The sequence below is a fragment of the Sinohyriopsis cumingii genome, chromosome 4, assembly GCF_028554795.1.
Source record: "Sinohyriopsis cumingii isolate HCF-2022 chromosome 4, ASM2855479v2, whole genome shotgun sequence".
In the NCBI taxonomy this organism is placed as follows: domain Eukaryota; kingdom Metazoa; phylum Mollusca; class Bivalvia; order Unionida; family Unionidae; genus Sinohyriopsis; species Sinohyriopsis cumingii.
The window spans coordinates 99,746,452-99,765,820 of NC_142964.1; the positions used below are offsets into that span (position 1 = coordinate 99,746,452).

At 34.6% G+C, this 19,369-nt stretch overlaps 1 protein-coding gene across 9 annotated transcripts in view; it reads right to left on the bottom strand.

Annotated features, from left to right (window-relative positions):
- LOC149801763 (focadhesin-like) overlaps nt 1-19,369 on the bottom strand; it is a 596,289-nt gene that overhangs the window by 242,234 nt on the left and 334,686 nt on the right. For 8 of the 9 annotated variants that reach the window (XM_089956096.1, XM_089956095.1, XM_089956091.1 and 5 more), the window contains one exon: nt 880-981. In XM_089956096.1, the coding sequence (XP_089812222.1) occupies nt 880-981 (102 nt within the window). Of the gene's footprint in view, nt 1-879; nt 982-4,638; nt 4,659-19,369 lie in introns of those variants that run through there. The other variant, XM_089956099.1, reaches the window with a different exon arrangement.

Here is a 19,369-nt window from a genome sequence, read left to right on the forward strand (position 1 = left end):
AGGCCACGGATGCTTTAATCAAATTCTGTTCAGTGTCTTGGAGAAGTCATCGAAAGGTTGTTGATTCATCAGTAATAGAGGCCATATTTGATGGTGGATCAGTATTATCTGAAAAAAGTTTTAAAAGTTTTTGTTCCAAGATGCTCTGTGCTAAGTTTGTCTTAAACTGCTCAGTAGGTTTTGGAGAGCTGAAAGTAACTGGTGGACAATGGACATTACTTTCTAAAATATTTTAGTTACAGTAAGCATATCTAACACCAGACTGGCATCATTTGTAAAAGCAGCTAAAAGATCCTCATGCCAGGATGCCTTCTGTAAAATTTATAAAATTTCTGTTCAGTGGTTTTAGTCATTTTCATGAGATATCTTTATTTTCACTGATGGCAAATTTGATGTTGGAACTGCGTCGTTGGTATAAATTTTAAAGGCTTTTATTCTAGAATGCTCTGTGCCAAGTTAGTTGAGAATAATCTGAATAATGGACAATTCCCTGAAAATAATTCAAAACTTCCTTATTTTTTACATATTTTGTAAAGTCCACTGGAAATAAAGAAATATTTCCCTGATTGCTATTCTACAAGTATCACATTACTGATTTAACAACAATTATCAATTTGTTTAAAATCTGTCAAGTATGTGATTTCTCATCACTTATTACATCCCATTTTATTGCATGTCCTTGAGCATTGGATGAAGTGTTTAGTTGATGAAGTATTCTGCAATTTAGCTACAGTTCTAATGCCAAAATTACTTTTCTGGTGCATTTTAAAAAAAAAATGTTATTTGCAAATCATGCAACATATATCAAACTGGAGCATTATTGAATGGTAATAGCAGCACTTATTTCTGAAGTAGCCATTTACAAATTTTAAACATTACCTGTTATCTCCATGGCAACAAAAGATGAGAATCTGTTGCTGTAACAAAGGCCATGATTCAGGTCGATTAGTGAAGACAGTGATGAAAGGATGTGGAGGAGTCCTGTAAAACAACCATAGAAATGATTTTAAATGTTTTCTTGCTTTGGATCCATTGGATCCTATCTGAATTTTTTAAATTAAGCAATCATAAATAATTAATTGGATCATTTCATCTCATCTCAAGATTATAAAGGCATTACGATATCTTTGCTAGCCAAGGATCATTTATCAAATTCCTTCCATGTAGGGTTGATATAGTTTGTAAAGATGTCATGTGTCAAACTGAGACAAAACAAAATTTTTATACCTGGTAGGGTAATTACAAAAATCAGCAACCATGCAGTCAATCTTTCTTTCAACATCTAAACTTTGAGGAGATACAAGCCCTTGTGAAGCTACTACTATCAGAAATGGCAAATATTTCATAACATTTTGTCCCATATGCAACCTAAGTAACCATTTGTTGCTTAACAACACTTCAGTTCATTATGGACTATTTGGACTGAGGGAATGGAGTATCGTTACTTGTCTGGATAGATAGATACCTCCTGGATGGAGTATCATTACTTGTCTGGATAGATACCTCCTGGATCTGAACTCACAACTACTCTTTTTTAGTCAAGCAGGCAAACCAGTGAACCACCAAGGGTACCCAATTATGACATAGCAGTTAAATATCCAACTAATGTTTGTCTATCCAATGTCAACAATGGGTTCATTTTATTTAAAGATCATGAGTTCCTGTTTGCATCAGTGGATTATTATTTATCATGCTTTACCCACAACTGCATCATATGAAAACATTCCAAAAGAATGAAGGTTAGTGATGTCAAGGGTGAGATCACGCAGGCTACGGCATGTTTTAGGTGGATGGTTGATAACTGAAGCTTTTAGGCCTGGCAATATGTGTATATAACTGCCAAAATAGATAAAGTCTTGGCATACATTGAAAAAGTGTTTACCATTGGATATAAAGTATTTTTGTGACTTGGCAAAGTCAAAAGGTCAAAGTCAAGGTTACATAAGTCAGTTGGTTGAAGGTTTTTTCTTATAAAATTTACATCATATGTCTATGGAGAGACATCAGACTTAAACTGAAAAAGACCCACCAGCATGCACAGAACATCCTTTGGGATGAGAGGACAAATGTTCAAAGGTCAAGGTTAAATGGTGACTTTTTATAATATTTTGAGTAAACTGTTAGTATTATGAAGCAGATCTATTTTCTGTATCGAAAATCATAAATGCTGTCAAATTTGGCACATGTTTGATAATAAGATGACACACACCACACATTGTCTCAGAAGGTCAAGGCCACAAGGTTATTGAATAATACATTGCTAAGACTCAATATTACAATGACAGCAATGCTAAAGAGACAATAAATTTATGCATTTTTAACAATAACTGCAGTGACTGAGAGCACACATGTTCATTTGCAAGCCAGTGTGCCCTTGTCAAAGCTGTTCTTGGTACACTCTTTCTAACAAATGAAACTAAAGTGCCACATATTACTTTCAATCCAATCTATTCTTCAGAATTACTTTTTATCCTTGGATGAGTATTTCTTCCTTATTTGTTGTAATGAAAATTACAAACCCTGAAAATATACATACACCCACACAAAGCTTTATATTAGTTAATTTTATGCTACAATGCTACAACTTAGAAACTTATTTTTTTAAAATTATTTTCCCTTGAATTATGCTTACTTGATAATTATCCTTAGAAACAGAACATGTCAGAATTATTTCTTGAAAATAATACTTGGGTTTGTTTGTTGCTTAACAGCATATCAACACATGGAAGGTCCAGTGGTATAACAGTAACGTGCCTTGCCAAGAGAAGCACAGCAGGTAGACATTACATCAGCTCATCTCTCCAACCATAAAGTCAATAAAATGGTATACACAATGATGATTGGTTCCAAAAAATCAATTTATTCAATTTTCTAAATAAAATATGAACCCACAGTTTTTTTATTCCATTTTAAAGGCATGCAGTGTGTAAGCCACCCAGTTCAGTGTTAACATTTAGTTACTTTGCATGTGACTCTATTTATAGAAATTAGTATAAAGTAGTTCTCTGTACAGTTTATACAGAAATAAATGCAATTAGGTCTGATCTTATGATTATGTTCTGACTAATGGAAAACTTCTCTTCATTTATCAACTGATGCAACTGCACTTATTACACAATGATGACTGGTTTTATGTTATTTTTATATGCACATTTACTGATATCTCCAGCATCACAATAAAAATTGAAGGTAATTCATTTCTTAGCCTAGATGGCAATGTGGGACTACTTAGCCTTGATGGCATTGTGGGACTACTTTGCCTTGATGGTAAGGTGGGACTACTTAGCCTTGATGGTAATGTGGGACTACTTAGCCTTGATGGCAATGTGGGATGACTTAGCCTAGATGGCAATGTAGGACTACTTAGCCTTGATGGCAAAGTGGGACTACTAAGCCTAGATGGCAAGGTGGGACTACTTAGCCTAGATGGCAATGTGGGACGACTTAGCCTTGATGGCAATGTGGGACTACTTAGCCTTGATGGCAATGTGGGACGACTTAGCCTAGATGGCAATGTGGGACCAACTAAACATCATAAAAAGCCTAAATTCTGTGATAACCCCATGTAACCATTCAATCAAAAGTAGTAATAGCCAGAGTTCAAAACAACCATACTGGATGTCTGAGCAGCCCATTTTATTTAGGACCAATCTGACATCATAAGAAGTAATTTAGTTACAAAAAAATCAGTTTTGATATGACTATAGTCTATTCAGAAGGAATAGCAATAACAGGATTTTCAAGACAGTTACTGTAATGGACAATCCTTTTCCTTTAGGACCAATTAAACATCATGAGAAGTCTTCTGGTGAAAATCCCATGGCAATATTATTTTCCATTCAGGATAAGTAGTGATAACAAGATTTTAAAGATGGCTGCAGATGTCAGATTGCCACTTTTTAATTTAGGATCAAGTATACAACACAAGAAGTTTTCTGGTGAAAATTACATGTCAATAAACTTTCCTTTCAGGACACATGGTACTGATGGTATGGAAAAATGGGAACCAGCCTGGAAATAGGTGAACATAAAATAAAGGTTAGGCTGACCAGGACTGGTTAATAATGTAAGTTATGTTGTAGGAAAAAGAATATTTTGAAAGCTTATCCTAATTGTAAGTGAAACAAAATAGAGACATTGTTTTATTGATGGAATTTCAGTCCTTTAACAGTCTTGAGTTTGGAACACTCATTACTAAAATTAGCACCTGACTCTTTGGTGTGGAACTGAAAGCACATGTTTCAAACACATGCAGGTCCAGAAAATGCCACAGCTCATATCCTTTCCTACACAGAAGCTGACATCCAGGTTTCATCTATACTGATAAATATAGGTTTGATCATGAGCTCTCAAAAATTTGAAGTTACTGAATTTTAATATCATGTTGTTTGCATACATTTTCTATAGGAACTGAATTAGTACCGTGAGTCCTTCAGGAGGGAAGTCATAAAAAGATTCTCAAGATGGCTGCCACTAACTAGGAGGTGATTCTACCATATATACTCACAAGTCAAGTTCAGCTATATACATAGATCATAATTAGCTGTCACATAAAGAGATAACAGATCACTGTTTTACTGATTACTCTTAGCTAATTGCATTGGGGCACTGAGTGGCCAAGTGGTCTAAAGGGCTCACCGTTATGGATCGCTGCCATCTCACCTCTGCATGTGTTCGAGTCTCCAGCTTGGCCAATGTGGGTATGTGAGAATTTAGCCTGCCAGTAGCTTCTCGTGGGTCAATGGTTCTTTCCGTGGTTTTCCCAGGTTCTTCCTCCACCACTTATACTGGCTGCAATGTATAGCCAATCTTGTTTTGAAAAATGGCATTAACCCATATAGACTATTTCAGTTATTATCTCCCCTTGAAAACACCAGAGGGCATCTCAGTGAAACTCACTTCCAGATAGTTCAATCAATAAAGATGGCAGATGTAGATCATGAAAATGTGACAGACTGCTCACATTCCGCAAGCAAGATCATATCTCACTATCTTAAAAAGAAATTCTATCAATATTTGATCAATTGTTTTTCATCTTTTATTTGTTGAGATGGTTTTCGTTAAAGTTATACAGTCAAAAATTTGTAATAAATGCTTAAAATCAGAGAGCAAAGTGAAATGTTCCAAGAAATGTATCTGAAATTTTGGATAATGAATCTATATTATCTGTTATAATATAACTATGGAAGGTGTACTTAATTTAATTAATTAATATCATTTAGATATGGACAGTAAATATTATTTAATTATTTGATATAATGTAAGTATGGACACTGAATCTAATTATTTGATGTAATGTCTATAACTATTCTCCAAGTATAAGCAAAAGATGTTAGACATATAATTTTTTTATTGGTTTAACTGTAATGATCTGTAGTGCAGCTAAGATTCCTTCCTCTGTTGACTTTATATTTCACTAACCAGTGTAAAACGTTGCAAAATTCTGAACTATCCAGAACTGGAAATCTGTTGTGGGCATGCGCATTGGAGCTAAGAGAGGTAATTGTAAGTGCTATGATCAGTAATTCCATTTTAACTGTGAAACCCTCTATAACAACAACAACTAATTGCATAGATCCAGAGTAATGAGTTTATATTGAACATGTATATTAATCAGCTGCAAATCAATCAGCAACTTTACCAGATTGTCATCAAAATTAATTTAAGGCATTACAATCATTTACAGACCTTGACCATATCCTGACATGTCAAAGATCTCCTGGATCCATGTAAGAATATGCATGAATGCAGCACCAAAGATATCTAATGTTGTTAATACAATAAGAGAAGGCAATAATACTAATAACCATGTAGAATAATAGCAAGAGTGCTCTCTGCTGGTTCATTGTTGTAATGGCTATGGCACGCATAATGCTGCAGTGTTTATACATTTAAATGACTTTGATTTGTTTACTGTCTGTAAACATTACAAAATCAGTACCGGCAAATGGGTAAACAGTCAAGAATCTAGCTATCAGTAATACAGAAACTACCTGCTCCAACTAAACAATAGATATGTACCCCTTGGCTGAGATGACTGTCATTAAGATTTTTCTGTTTATTCTTTTCCTAATGGACAGATGATTTTCACAATGAATGTGGCATCACAAGAAAAACTCCAAAGTTGATGAGAATTGGTTATAATACTTAACATTATGCATCACACTGATTTTCTGATTTTGTTGACACAATGTTCTATAAAACTACATTTTTTCCAATGGGCCCAGATGGCCAAGTGGTCAAAAGTGATTGACTTTACCAATCACTGCCATCTCGCTTCTGTCCACATGGGTTCAAGTCTCTGGCTTAACCAAAGTGGGTACATTAGAAAGCTTGCAGTATCTTCCCATGGATCAGTGGTTCTTACAGGGGTTTTCCCAGGTTCCTCCTCCACCAGCCATACTAGCCACCATGTATAGCCTACCTTGCACTAAGATTAATGGCATATACCCCAAGACAACAACATTTGTCCCTTTTAACAACATAGAACCTTTGATGAGTAAGATTTCATTTTAAGAAACACTGATTCAAGTTTTGTAAGCCAAATTTTTAGAGATATTTAAGAAAAACATATCTTAAGAACTGAATTATGATACAATAAGGGGTTGTTGTTGTTGTTGCTGCAGGGTTTAACACCATTTTTTAGCACAGGATAGGCTATACATGGAGGTGGGTATAAATGGTGGAGGAAGAACCTGAGAACACATATGTGGAAATACATCCAAATGCCTGCTTGTAACATACTGAAGTGCAAGCAAAAATGTTTACAACATCATAACAAAATTTTCGAAAAAGCATAAAGAAGCACATTCATAAAGAACTTAAGAACCAAATCTGCTGATAATCATGTGGAATTTCAAAATCTGGAGAAAATTTAATTTCACTGCCAGCCAAGGACTACAAACAGACTATATATTGTTCATTAGTATCATATGCAAGACATATATCAGTGTCTAAGCTGTGTGCAACTGAATGTGTTTAATGAACGAATATACTGAGGTGTCTGAAGTGACAATACTGGTGAGTATACAGTCTGACTTTAATGAAAGTTATTACACGTTATTTTACTTTAAGTCAGTCTAAATTGTCTTCTCGTCTCACATACATTGGATGGTAAGAATAAGACAAAATTAAATACCATCCTTACTAATCATTCTAGTCCAACAGCAAACTGCATCAACCAAGATTTTTTAGCTGTACAATGTACCCACAAATCAGGGTCTATGTAAGCTGCTAGGAGTAATGACAGCACACAAACTCCACAGCTTAAGACTCAGTTCTGCCAGTGTATTTAATAAAGGGTGATCTGGGTTTGCATTCTGCAGTTGGACTAGAATTATAAATGAGTATATATGATATATTTTACCATCTTAAGTAGTAAAACAAGACAGAAGAAATTTTCTGTGCTCCAATTCTTGGTTTGATTATCATAGTTTCCAATACTGATGAAGATACAATCAAAGCAAAAGTGTATTGATTGTATGCAAAAACCAAGAATTACACTCACAAAAGTGTGGCAGGTTATAGTGATGTCTAAGCACTGGGGCATCAAGCCTCAGTCATGTGTCTTCATGTCCCACCCAGTCATGTTATCCTGACACAAGGCTGACCAGTCCTAACATTAACCTATTGATGCTGAGTGCCAAGCAAGGCAGCTGCTAGTACCATTTTTATAAGTCTTTGGTATGACTTGGCTGGGGTTTGAACAAGCAACCTCCCACATCCAAGGTAGATGCTCTAAACACTTAGGCCACCCATAAAAAGTCAGGGTCAAACTCATCAATATGTTTGTCAGCCTATGTTTAGTCCATAGTGATGACCAGGTATAATTACATGTTGTTTTTATTAGTAAACACAGCTGGCACACAACAGATGCAATATATTCCATCCAGTTCGGAAGAAAATACTTTAACCAAATAGAAAAGACACAAAAACAAGTAAAGACTTTTTAATGAAAGCTGCAAGTTATTTTTAAATGTATCAATGCAAATTTTGAAGAACCATCAACAAATCAGCCAAACAGCAAAAACTTATAAACTGTTTATGGTTTGCAAAATTTTACAAGAAATTAGACTGACCTACACCTGGATGTTACTGGTGTGCTGGAACCTTTCATGTATTTTTATCACCTGACACAATTAACCTGTTAATCAGCTTGTGCCTTGATGCCAAAGGATCATTAAGTTCTCAACAGACAGATAGCCATCTTAGCTGCTGAGTAAGCACTTAATTAGGTTCTCCTGGAAGTGTCATAACAGCTGATTGTGCCATGATGTTGTGTGCATATTGTGCCAGTGATGTGCACACACTATGCCATTATTAAAATTAATATTGTATCATATATATACAGTATTGTTTGAGTTACTGCTTATGAAGTAGACTGAACCAAGAGCACATTGGCACTGAGATGGTTTATTTACTTTATTTCCTCATAAAGTGACAGTGACGTACAACATCTACCAACATTGTTATGGGAAGCCACTGAAACATCTGAATAATTAAAAGTTGTGCTTGTTATTATTTAAGAAAGAAAACAGATACAAAAACATGAATTCTATGGAATTATTTGTCTTGCTGCTCTGTTGTGCCAGTCTTAAAAAGACATAAAAGTGTGACTGAGATCCATTATCTAGTTGACATCTGCCTAACTGCCAAATGCAAAAACAAATTCAGTGAATATTTGTTCCCAGACTACTATGGTGAGGACACTAATGTCAACAGTAATTAATTCTATCACTAGTAAGGCGGTGCTGTAAAGTCACTGGGCAGACATGAACAGTAACCAGGTTTCATGTCCCTATCGTAAAAAGCATTAGAGGAAAACTGCAACAAAATGGGTTTGAAATTTTTTTATAAGTAACATTCACCTAGAAGATGTGTGTCTGTGTGTGTGTGTGTGATTGATTTAGATTTTTAACATAGCTTTAACAATTTTTCAATCATATTGCTATGAGGTCAGTAGTGTGGCAGTTTACAGTGATGTCTAGCACTGGGGCATGATGCCACAGATATGTAGCATATAGCATGATATACCCAGTCACATTATCCTGACACCAGGCCGACCAGTCCTAACACTAACCTCTTAATGCTGAGTGCCGAGCAAGGCAGCTGTTATTACCATTTTTATACATCTTTGGTATGACATGGGTTTGAACCTGCGGCCTCATGCATCCGAGTCAGACACTTCAACCACTAGGCCACCAGAATGGTCTAATAATAATAATAATAGTAATAATGTGTTTTTAGTTAAAGAGGGTAACCCAATTAGTTAAAAACAACTAATCTCCCTTGAAGCCCTCTAAATATATATATATATATATATATATATATATATATATATATATATATATATTAGTTCAAATGACTTTCATCAATATCTCCATGTATACTGGTACATAGCAGTTAATGATTGCTTCTGCCTTGACACAGAGCCTTGAATACTGTCTCTAATTTGACATATGAACCCATCTTCGCTACTCAAGGTTCCCTATCTACACCTTGTTGGATTGATCAAATACTTCAGTGCTTCTGGTCTATGAATTTTGTTGTATGCAGTGGCAAGCCACCATGTCTAATCAAAGTCAAGCTGTTCAAATTTGAACACTGTTCGTCCATGATTGACACAAGGGTGCACACAAGTGGAATGGTGTCATAAAAATAAGTGATTTTCCACTGCCAGTCCTTGTTTGCACAAATACATCCTTTCCCTATATAGACCTGTAATGGCTTCTTTCAGACTTTTGATATTAAACTTATAAAGTATCCTTCTGAAGTTGATTGCCTCCACCATTTTTGGCCAAAGTACAATGCACCGATGTTACACACTATTAGTAAGTTGGCATTACATACTAAGGGAGGCAATTCATGAAATCCAATACATGTCACTAGTTAAAGCACTGAAATATCGGATCGATCAGCCAAGGTGTAGATAACATATTGGAACATTGGTTAGCTAAGATGCATAGAACTAAGTAACATCTCTAGATTGAGACACAGAAACTAGTATACAGTCTTTAACTTGACACATAGAGATGAATGTACATTCTTTAGCTTGACACACAGAGACTAGTATGCAGTCTTTAACTTAACACACAGAGCCCAATCTGATTAAAATCAGATCTCCATTGTCTTATGTGAAGATCTGACAGAGACTGCTTAGGGGTCTCGTTCTGGTGAATTGTGTTATTACCATATTTGCTAATTTTATCAACCAATCAGATGAAGCCTTGTATCTTCATGTTTGGGAGGTTGAGCAGTATAGCTGAAGAGGATCAGTGTTTGCCTATCAATGTGATTTGCTTTCAAATTTCTGAAAGATACATTTCCATTGGCTAATTGCACAGAGCTTAGAGTACTGTCTATAATTTGACACATACAGGATAGTGAACAGTATTTTACATGACACAGAGCCTAGTGTACAATTTTTAACTTGACACACAGACCCAAGAGTACAGTCTTTAACTTGACATATAGAGACTTGTGTATATAGTCTTTAACTTGACAGAGAGACAAGAGTAGTCTTTAACTTGACATACAGAAACCATTGTAGTCTTTAATTTGACACAAAGAGCCTAGAGTACAGTCTTTATCTTGACACACTGAGACTAGAGTACAGTCTTAAACTTGCTGCATAGAGCTAAAGTGTACATTCTTTAACTTGACACATAAAACCTAGAGAACAATCTTTAACTTGACACACAGCTTCTAGAGTACAGTCTTTAACTTGACACATAGAGCCTAGAGTGCAGTCTTTAACTTGACACACAGAGCCTAGAGTACAGTCTTGAACTTGACACATAGAACCTAGAGTACAGTCTTGAACTTGACCCACAGAGCCTAGAGTAGTATTTAACTTGACACATAGAGCCTAGAGTACAGTCTTTAACTTGACACATAGAGCCTAGAGTAGTCTTTAACATGACACACTGAGCCTAGAGTAGTATTTAACTTGACACAAAAAGCGTAGAGTACAGTCTTCATCTTGACATACAGAGACTAGAGTACAGTCTTAAACTTGCTGCATGGAGTTAAAGTGTACATTCTTTACTTTACACATAAAACCTAGAGTACAGTCTTTAACTTGACACAGAGTCTAGAGTACAGTCTTTAACCTGACACACAGAACCTAGAGTAGTCTTTAACTTGACACACAGAGCCTAAAGTTGTATTTAATTTGACACGTAGAGCCTAGAGTACAGTCCTTAACATGACACATAGAGCCTAGAGTACAGTCTTTAACTTGATATATTGAGACTTGTGTATAGCCTTTAACTTGACAGAGAGACAAAAGTAGTGTTTAACTTGACATATAGAAACCACTGTACAGTCTTTAACAAATTAACCCCTGGAGGTTTTTGTTGTTTTCACCTGAAAATCCAGTAGGAAACACATTTTGAAAGGTATTTCTAAATGCATCTGAAAATACCAAATCCCAGGAGACCTTTCAATAACATACTGCCTAGTTGTGTTAGAAACATCATTTTTCATTGCCTATTTGGCTCGTGCATGAGTAGAAGGGCATGAGCAGAAGAGTAAAAGTTTGAGTGGGTTTTTTTGTATTGTTTTTTTGCTAAACAGACCCATTATTTTTGTATTGAGACCACTTTTTATTCCAAATGCCCATCTTATCCTATTTTTCGCAAAGGTTCATCTGTCTGTTTGCAGTTCATACCGGTTTGCCTTAGATCTGAGACGAAAAAGTCTAAAATCCGGACAAAAAAATCGGATCCCGACCAGAGGCCAATTTTGGATAGAAAAAAATAGATTCCAAAAATTGAGGTTATTCCCTCTGTATTTTGTAGTGCAACTAGAAATTCCAGATTATTTGGTATCATTGTAGAGCTAAATCTGTCTACCTTTCTATAATACCACCCAATTTAGTGTATCATGCATGACATGACGCTACAGAGCTCGGCCATAGGCTACTACCTCCTGCCACGTTAACTCGTCGCTAGGAGTTAATGTGTTAACAAGGATTTTTTAAAATTTTTTACAAATCGTCAAGGAATGGCTAAATGTGTAATTTTTTGTGCAATGTCGATGCACAAGTGATTAAATATGCAAGGAATATTCAAATCTGGTGATGTCATCAAAATGCACCCATAAACACATGAACCCCTGGAGGTTTTTTGTTGTTTTCGCCTGAAATTCGAGTAGGAAACACATTTTGAAAGCTATTTCTAAATGCATCCGAAAACATCAAATCCCAGGTGATCTTTCAATAACATACTGCCTAGTTGTGTTAGAAACATCGTTTTTCATTGGCTATTTGGCTCGCACATGAGCAGAAGGGTAAAAGTCCTTGGTTATTTTTTTGTTGTTTTTTTTTTTTTGCTAAATGGACCCATTATTTTTTTTATCAAGACCACTCTTTATTCCAAATGTCTATCTTATCCTACTTTTTTCAAAGGTTCATCTGTCTGTTTGCAGTTCATACCAATTTGCCTTAATTCTGAGACCAAAAAGTCTAAAATCCAGACACAAAATCAGATCCCGACCAGGGGCCAATTTTGGATAGAAAAACATAGATTCCAAAAACTTAGGTTTTTCCCTCTGTATTTTTTAGTGCAACTAGAATATCCAGATTATTTGGTATCATTGTTGAGCTACATCTGTCTACCTTTCTATAATACCACCTACTTTAGTGTATCATGCATGACCATGACACTACAGAGCTGGGCAGTAGGCTACTACCTCCTGCCATGTTACCTCATCGCTAGGGGTTAATGTTTTAACTTGACACAAAGAGCCTAGAGTACAGTCTTTATCTTGACACATGGAGACTAGAGTACAGTCTTAAACTAAATTGCTGCATGGAGCTAAATTGTACATTCTTTAACTGGACATATAAAACCTAGAGTACAGTCTTTAACTTGACACACAGATTCTAGAGTACAGTCCTTAACTTGACACATACAGCCTAGAGTACAGTCCTTAACTTAACATACATATAGAGCCTAGAGTACAGTCCTTAACTTGACATATAGAGCCTAGAGTACAGTCTTTAACTTGACACATAGAGCCTAGAGTACAGTACTCTGAAACATTCATCAGACATAAAATAATATTATGCATTATGTTCATCTTAAAAAAACATTTGCTTGATATGAAAAGTCTAGACCTGATCAAGCCCTCATGGTAGAGCCAAACTGATTTGGTTTTCATTTTGTGCTTGATAGCACAACAACACAATGGTGTTACTGGACCCTCTAGATGTAATCCTCCCCTCCTACTGACTTGCCCCTCTAGTTGTAACTCATCTATTTAATGATTGGCCACCATATGTTGAGACTCCATAATGCTTTAACAATTTTACAGTCATATCCCAATAAAATCTGCAGTGTGGCAGTTTATAGTGATGTCTAAGCGCTGAGGCATCATGGCTCTTGTCTCCAATTGTTGCCTCTTATGATTTGCTGGAGAGTACATTCAAGGGTACAGTCTACATCCCCAGCCAGTCAGCTTCAGTGAAACTGTTAAAGCCTTTTGAATTCAATTCCTTCAGATGGATCTACATAAAAACTTTCTGTATCAATTATTTATGTGATTCCTTATAAGTCAAGTCCAACAGCAAATAACATAGATCCCGACCTGCCATTACATAATGCACCAGCAGATCATGGTCTATGTTGCTTGTTCTTTTCATTAATATTACCTAATGGCATAGACCCAGATCTGCCAGTGCATTATGTGATGCAGATTTGGGTCTATGCAGCTTTGTATTGGACTAGATTTATATGCAAGTATCATTTAGTCCTATTAAGACACAGTCAGTTGATGCTGACTATTACATAAGCAGAAAGTGAAACTTGAGTTATCCATACAAAAACTGTTCTGGTGCATTGACCTGTCCGCCATGCAAGCTAAACCACTTTACATATATCTTCCAACTACCAAACTAGTATGTTAATCAGGATAACTTACATTAACCAAGTTCTTCAATTAACTCTTTATAACTCTACTGGGCACGGAATAATCATACTAAAATATAGGATGGAATATTGTCTGTAATCAGTTGTCCTAAATTTATGGGATGGCATATTGTCTAACATCTATTGTCCAAAATTTATGAGATGGCCCATTTGTCACCCATTGTCAAAACAATTTATGAGATGGCCTTTAATTGTCTATTATCTGTTGCCCCAAATTTACATAATGACCTAGTGTCTGTCATCTATTGTCCAAAATTTATGGAATAGCCTATTATCTGTTATCTAATATCTGAAATCAATCTGCAAGTTGGCTTGGGTTGTTGTTGCTCTCCTCCTAATCTAATTCAAAGACTGCAACATTACAGACATTCATCCTAAGGTCTAGTTTGCTTCTAAATAAAAATGGTCAGAAATCTAATTTGTCTGCCACATCAGCCATCATGAAAATCTGTTTTCACTACTCTTCCTGAATGGATGCATCATATCAGCATGGTTCTGTACACACTACAGCTAGACTCAACTGCATTTATTCAACTCCTGATAATTCCATCAGTAAGCTTTTTCATAAACTATTAGCAATAATTTACCAAGATTATCATTGTCTATGACAACTGGCCCACCCTCTCCTTGACAAATTTATTAGGCTTGCCCCACTGCTCTTTCAATGGGAAAAATGCAATATTATAGGAAAATTGATGATTCAATAGTGAAAATATGCATGAAAAGTATGTAAGACAATCTTATACATTAGGGTAGTGAAATGTGCCAAAAGAATATACTACAATGACTAATAATAACAAATCTGCACCCGCAACTTTGCTATTGCAGCAAATTCCACCCCCACCCCTCCAAATCCTGATCTCACCATGCCCATCAAATTACTGATGTTGTTGTTGTTGTTGTGATTTGGATTTTTAATATAGCTTTAACAATTTCTCAGTCATATTGCTACGATGTCTGCAATGTGGCAGTTTATAGTGATGTCTAGCACTGGGGCATCATGCCGCAGACATGTAGCATGATGTCCCACCCAGTCACATTATCCTGACACCGGGCCGACCAGTCCTAACACTAACCTCTTAATGCTGAGCGCCAAGCGAGGGAGCTGTTAGTACCATTTTTGTAAGTCTTTGGTATGACTCGGCCGGGGATTGAACCCACGACCTCCCGCATCCAATGCAGACGCTCTAACCACTAGGCCACCAGAGCGGTCTCAAATTACTCAAAAGAAGCGGTTTCTTAAACCTGTATCTAGAAAACTGACTGGAAAAAAAAGGAAAAGTATTGAAAATTATACTTCAACACATTGCTGATTTCCTTTAATTTGAGTGACTAGCAATCCTGCTGACATCTGATCTCCAATAAAGACATCCAGAATGATTTATTTGCTACCAAAATGAACAATCCATTCTTTTGAGTCCTTAAAAAAAGATTTATGAGACATGCAGCCCAATGAGCCAGACTGTGTCTTGAATTGTTCCTGAATTTATAAGTAAGAGAGCCTTTAGGTCAGGGTACCAATGGATAGTGTAGGTTAAGATTGATTCTCAAGATGTCATTATACTGGGTGAAATCTACAAGAAATTGATCATTAAAGCCCATTTAAGGCCTGTGAAATTTATTCCCAAGAAAACCCCCAATGACTTTTATTTTACAAGAGCTTGATAATAATAATAGTTGATTAATTCCCATGTATTCCTTATAGAATTAGCACATCAATTTAAAGATGGAACTGGACTAGTTGTAATTCAGTACATTAAAGTCAGACCCAAAAATGGGGGGGGGGGAATAATCACATAATTCAAGATCTATTTGATTGTAAATTGTAGAATATACTAATATGTAAAATACATAATACTTTTTACATAGCTAACAAATTTGAACTATGACTATTAGTGTTTAAGTACAATCAACATATGGTATATTTAGCAGTCAATATAAATTAAGGTGCTTTTCAACAGACATTTTATTACAAATGATACTTGGATAGTAATGACTGTAGGGAAATGTGTGTCAAATAGTGATGTTTAGTAGTGGCCATTGTATGACATCAGGAATTACCATCATGTATCTAAAAACAGAATGTAGCCCAAGCTTTGGACAAACAGATAATGTTATAAAATGGCAGGCCAGTACCATTATTTAAATTATAAAATACCATACTTAAAGAAAATGGATAAAGCAAATTAACTTTTAATCAATATAATGAAGCAGTAATTAGTCTAATTAATCGCTTTGTAAATACCTTTCTTGCTTCCTAGCAACCCATATGTAAAGCCATTCTGTTCTATTTGTACATCTATCTCTTCAACATTATTCTTGTGATTTAACGCACTATAATAACTACAAACTGTTATTTTAAGGTCCATCTTCTTATACATATATATGTTTTTCTGATTTTATTGTTTATTGTAATTTTAGCAATTTTTAAATCTGACTTCATTTTTAATAATAAAAATACATAATCATAAACATTAGTAAATCTTCTCTATTAAAATAAAATAATGTTAATGGAAAATGAAATAGCATATGTAGAAATGTTGCATATGAAACATCCAAATTAAGAAATTACATATGTACACCCAAATTTCAGTCAACATATTACTGTTTAATCATTTTTCTAATAGTCATTTGTGAGTCCAGGCTGTTGAGTCTTTTTATAAATTCTGTAACATAAATAATGAAGTAGCTTGTGCTCTAACATGGAGAAAATCCGAGAGATGTGAATTGAAACTTGCATAATTTCATTTGCAAGTTCAGCATGCTAAATTCTGTGCCACTCCATTAGATTTCTAATGTATACAAGTGATTTGAATCTATTCTACATCATCACCGCCCCCTAATGGATTGATAAAGATCAATGATACAAGATAATAGTATCAAAGCTATTAGATCAAATCCAGTTCATTTACAAAGTGGGACAATTACCCAGTTTGGGAAAGACAGCATAGAACTGAATATTATAGTGTTATGTATATTTAATTTGAATTGCTTTTAAGCTTTTCTCAATGACTCGGTGTTGTTTATATTTGTATTTTGTAGCTGATCTTAGTCCAAAATCAAGTTAAAGGTCTACATGGCTAGCTACCTTTCTTTTGTAAACTACATAATACATAGGTAATATTTTTCTATGATTATAGAATAAATATCCATTATTATTAGAGTAAATAGGTTTACTTGAATCTGAGTTCAGGACATTAAGTTTATCACTTGGAAATTCCTGAACTTGCTGACAACTTTGAATGTTTTAGTGGAGAATGACCTACGTCCTGACTCTATTATTGTGTCTTAGCATTTTTATATCAATGTTCTTTACTTGAAAAATGATTCATTCATGCCTTAACATAAAAAGCGTAATCAGTCTTATTGTTGTGTTTAATTTTTAGTTTTGGTGGATTTATTTATTTAAACTAGTCACTGGAATTGCAAAGTGTTCATTAGTAAAATAATAAAATAAAATAGAGACAAACAGTCATACATATAATTATAATGTTATAAAGGATATACAATATATCAATGTAAATTATACAATTTTATATAGTGCATTAGCATTAAGTCTATTAGGATACAGAGTATCTAACTTATGAATCCAATAAGTTTCTTTTATGAGTCTATTCATGTCACCATGCACAATATCTATTGGCATGAAAGAAAAATCAAGTAGAGAGTGATTATTGGTGTTAAAGTGTGTTGAAACATTAGAGGAAAACTGAGGATCTCTATAATTTTTATATGAAAGCGATGATTATTCATTCTCTTAGAGACGTGTTGTAGTATTTGTCCAACATATTGCATGCTACATTTTTTACAGGTTATTAAATAAATCACATCAGTTGATATGCAGTTAGTGTTATCGTGTAGAGAAAATACCTCTTTTGTATTAGCACTACTGAAAGAAGTACTTTCTCTTATGTTTGCACATTGAGAACACCGGTGTCTGTTACATTTAGATGACGAAAAGTGTATTTTTTTATTTTCTGTCTGTTTAGTTCTGATTAAAAAATCTTGCAAATTCTTGGGTCTTCTATAAGCGAGAACTGGTTTAATTTTGAAAAGTGATTTGACGCTAGTTTTATTGGATAAATTTAGGAGACTATAATATTTATTAATTATACAACCTATATTAGGTAATGAAGGATTATATTGTATTGTGAAAGGAATTACATCTCTCTCTATTTTACATTCTGCTGTGTTTAAAGCCTCATGTTGAGTAAGATTAAGGGCTTTGTTCAGTGCAGAATCAATTATGTATGTAGGATAATTTCTATTTTGGAAATTAGTTCGTAATTTATTCAAAGAATTTTGTAATTGACAATCATCTGAAATAATGCGTCGGTATCTTTTGGCCTGGCTATATGGTATGCCGTTTTTACATGACATGGGATGACATTAAGAATATTCTACATATTGGTGGATATTAGTTTCTTTGTTCATTACAACTTCCTGGACTAAACCATTATTTTGGAATTATAGTGATTCAGTCAAGGACATTTTAAATTATTTTATATTGATACATGAAAAGACTGTTAACACATTACCATATTCCAGGCCACTGACACATTAGCACATTAGAGACAAGCTACATCAACACATTTGACTGTGGAATTTGGAACACCATTGGAATTCAGTTGGAATTTCATACATTTGGACTTGTGATTGAACTTTTAGGATTATTTGGGGATTTAATTCACAATACTGTAAGCTCTTTTTAAACTTTCACTTTGTATTCTGGGGATTAGTTGTTGAATTTTACAAAACTGGTTTTTGCTCTTTACTGCTATGTAGTTTAACACGATAGAGTTGTAACAATAGCATGTACCATATACTGGGACACCATACATTCACTTTTGAAATAAATATTTTTGTACAATCTATGTTCTGGGGCAAATATTTTTCTTGAGTCTAATGTTTTGGGACATGTTTTTAATCATAATACTGAATCTTACCTGGACATTAACAACAAAAAGTATCGATTTGTATGACTTGAAAATGAAATGACTTGAAACTTTAAATTTAATTTAAAAGAAATAAAATAAAAAATGAAAAATGTTTATTCATATTTTTCCTCCTAACTGCAAATGTTTGAAGACTAAAATTTATGGTAAGAATAAATTGTTTGTTTATATGTGAATAAGTTCAATTTTTCCGTTCTGATTTATGCTTGGAAAAAGTTTCTTCTGAACAAAATGTTGAGGATAATGTGCCCATTTTTGGTCATTACACAGTGTATTCTGGCCTATGACTTACAATGGGCACATCAGCAATTATATAATGTAATTAACTTTGAGTGACAGGAGAACCTGGACAACAGTATTGTAATTACAAATAGGAAAAAAAATATTTAATCACTTGCCACTTAAGAAAAGCAATTTAATGACCAAGAAGGTCGCATAAACCATAAGCACTTAGGTAAAATGTGATGCGTGTGTGGAGGACAG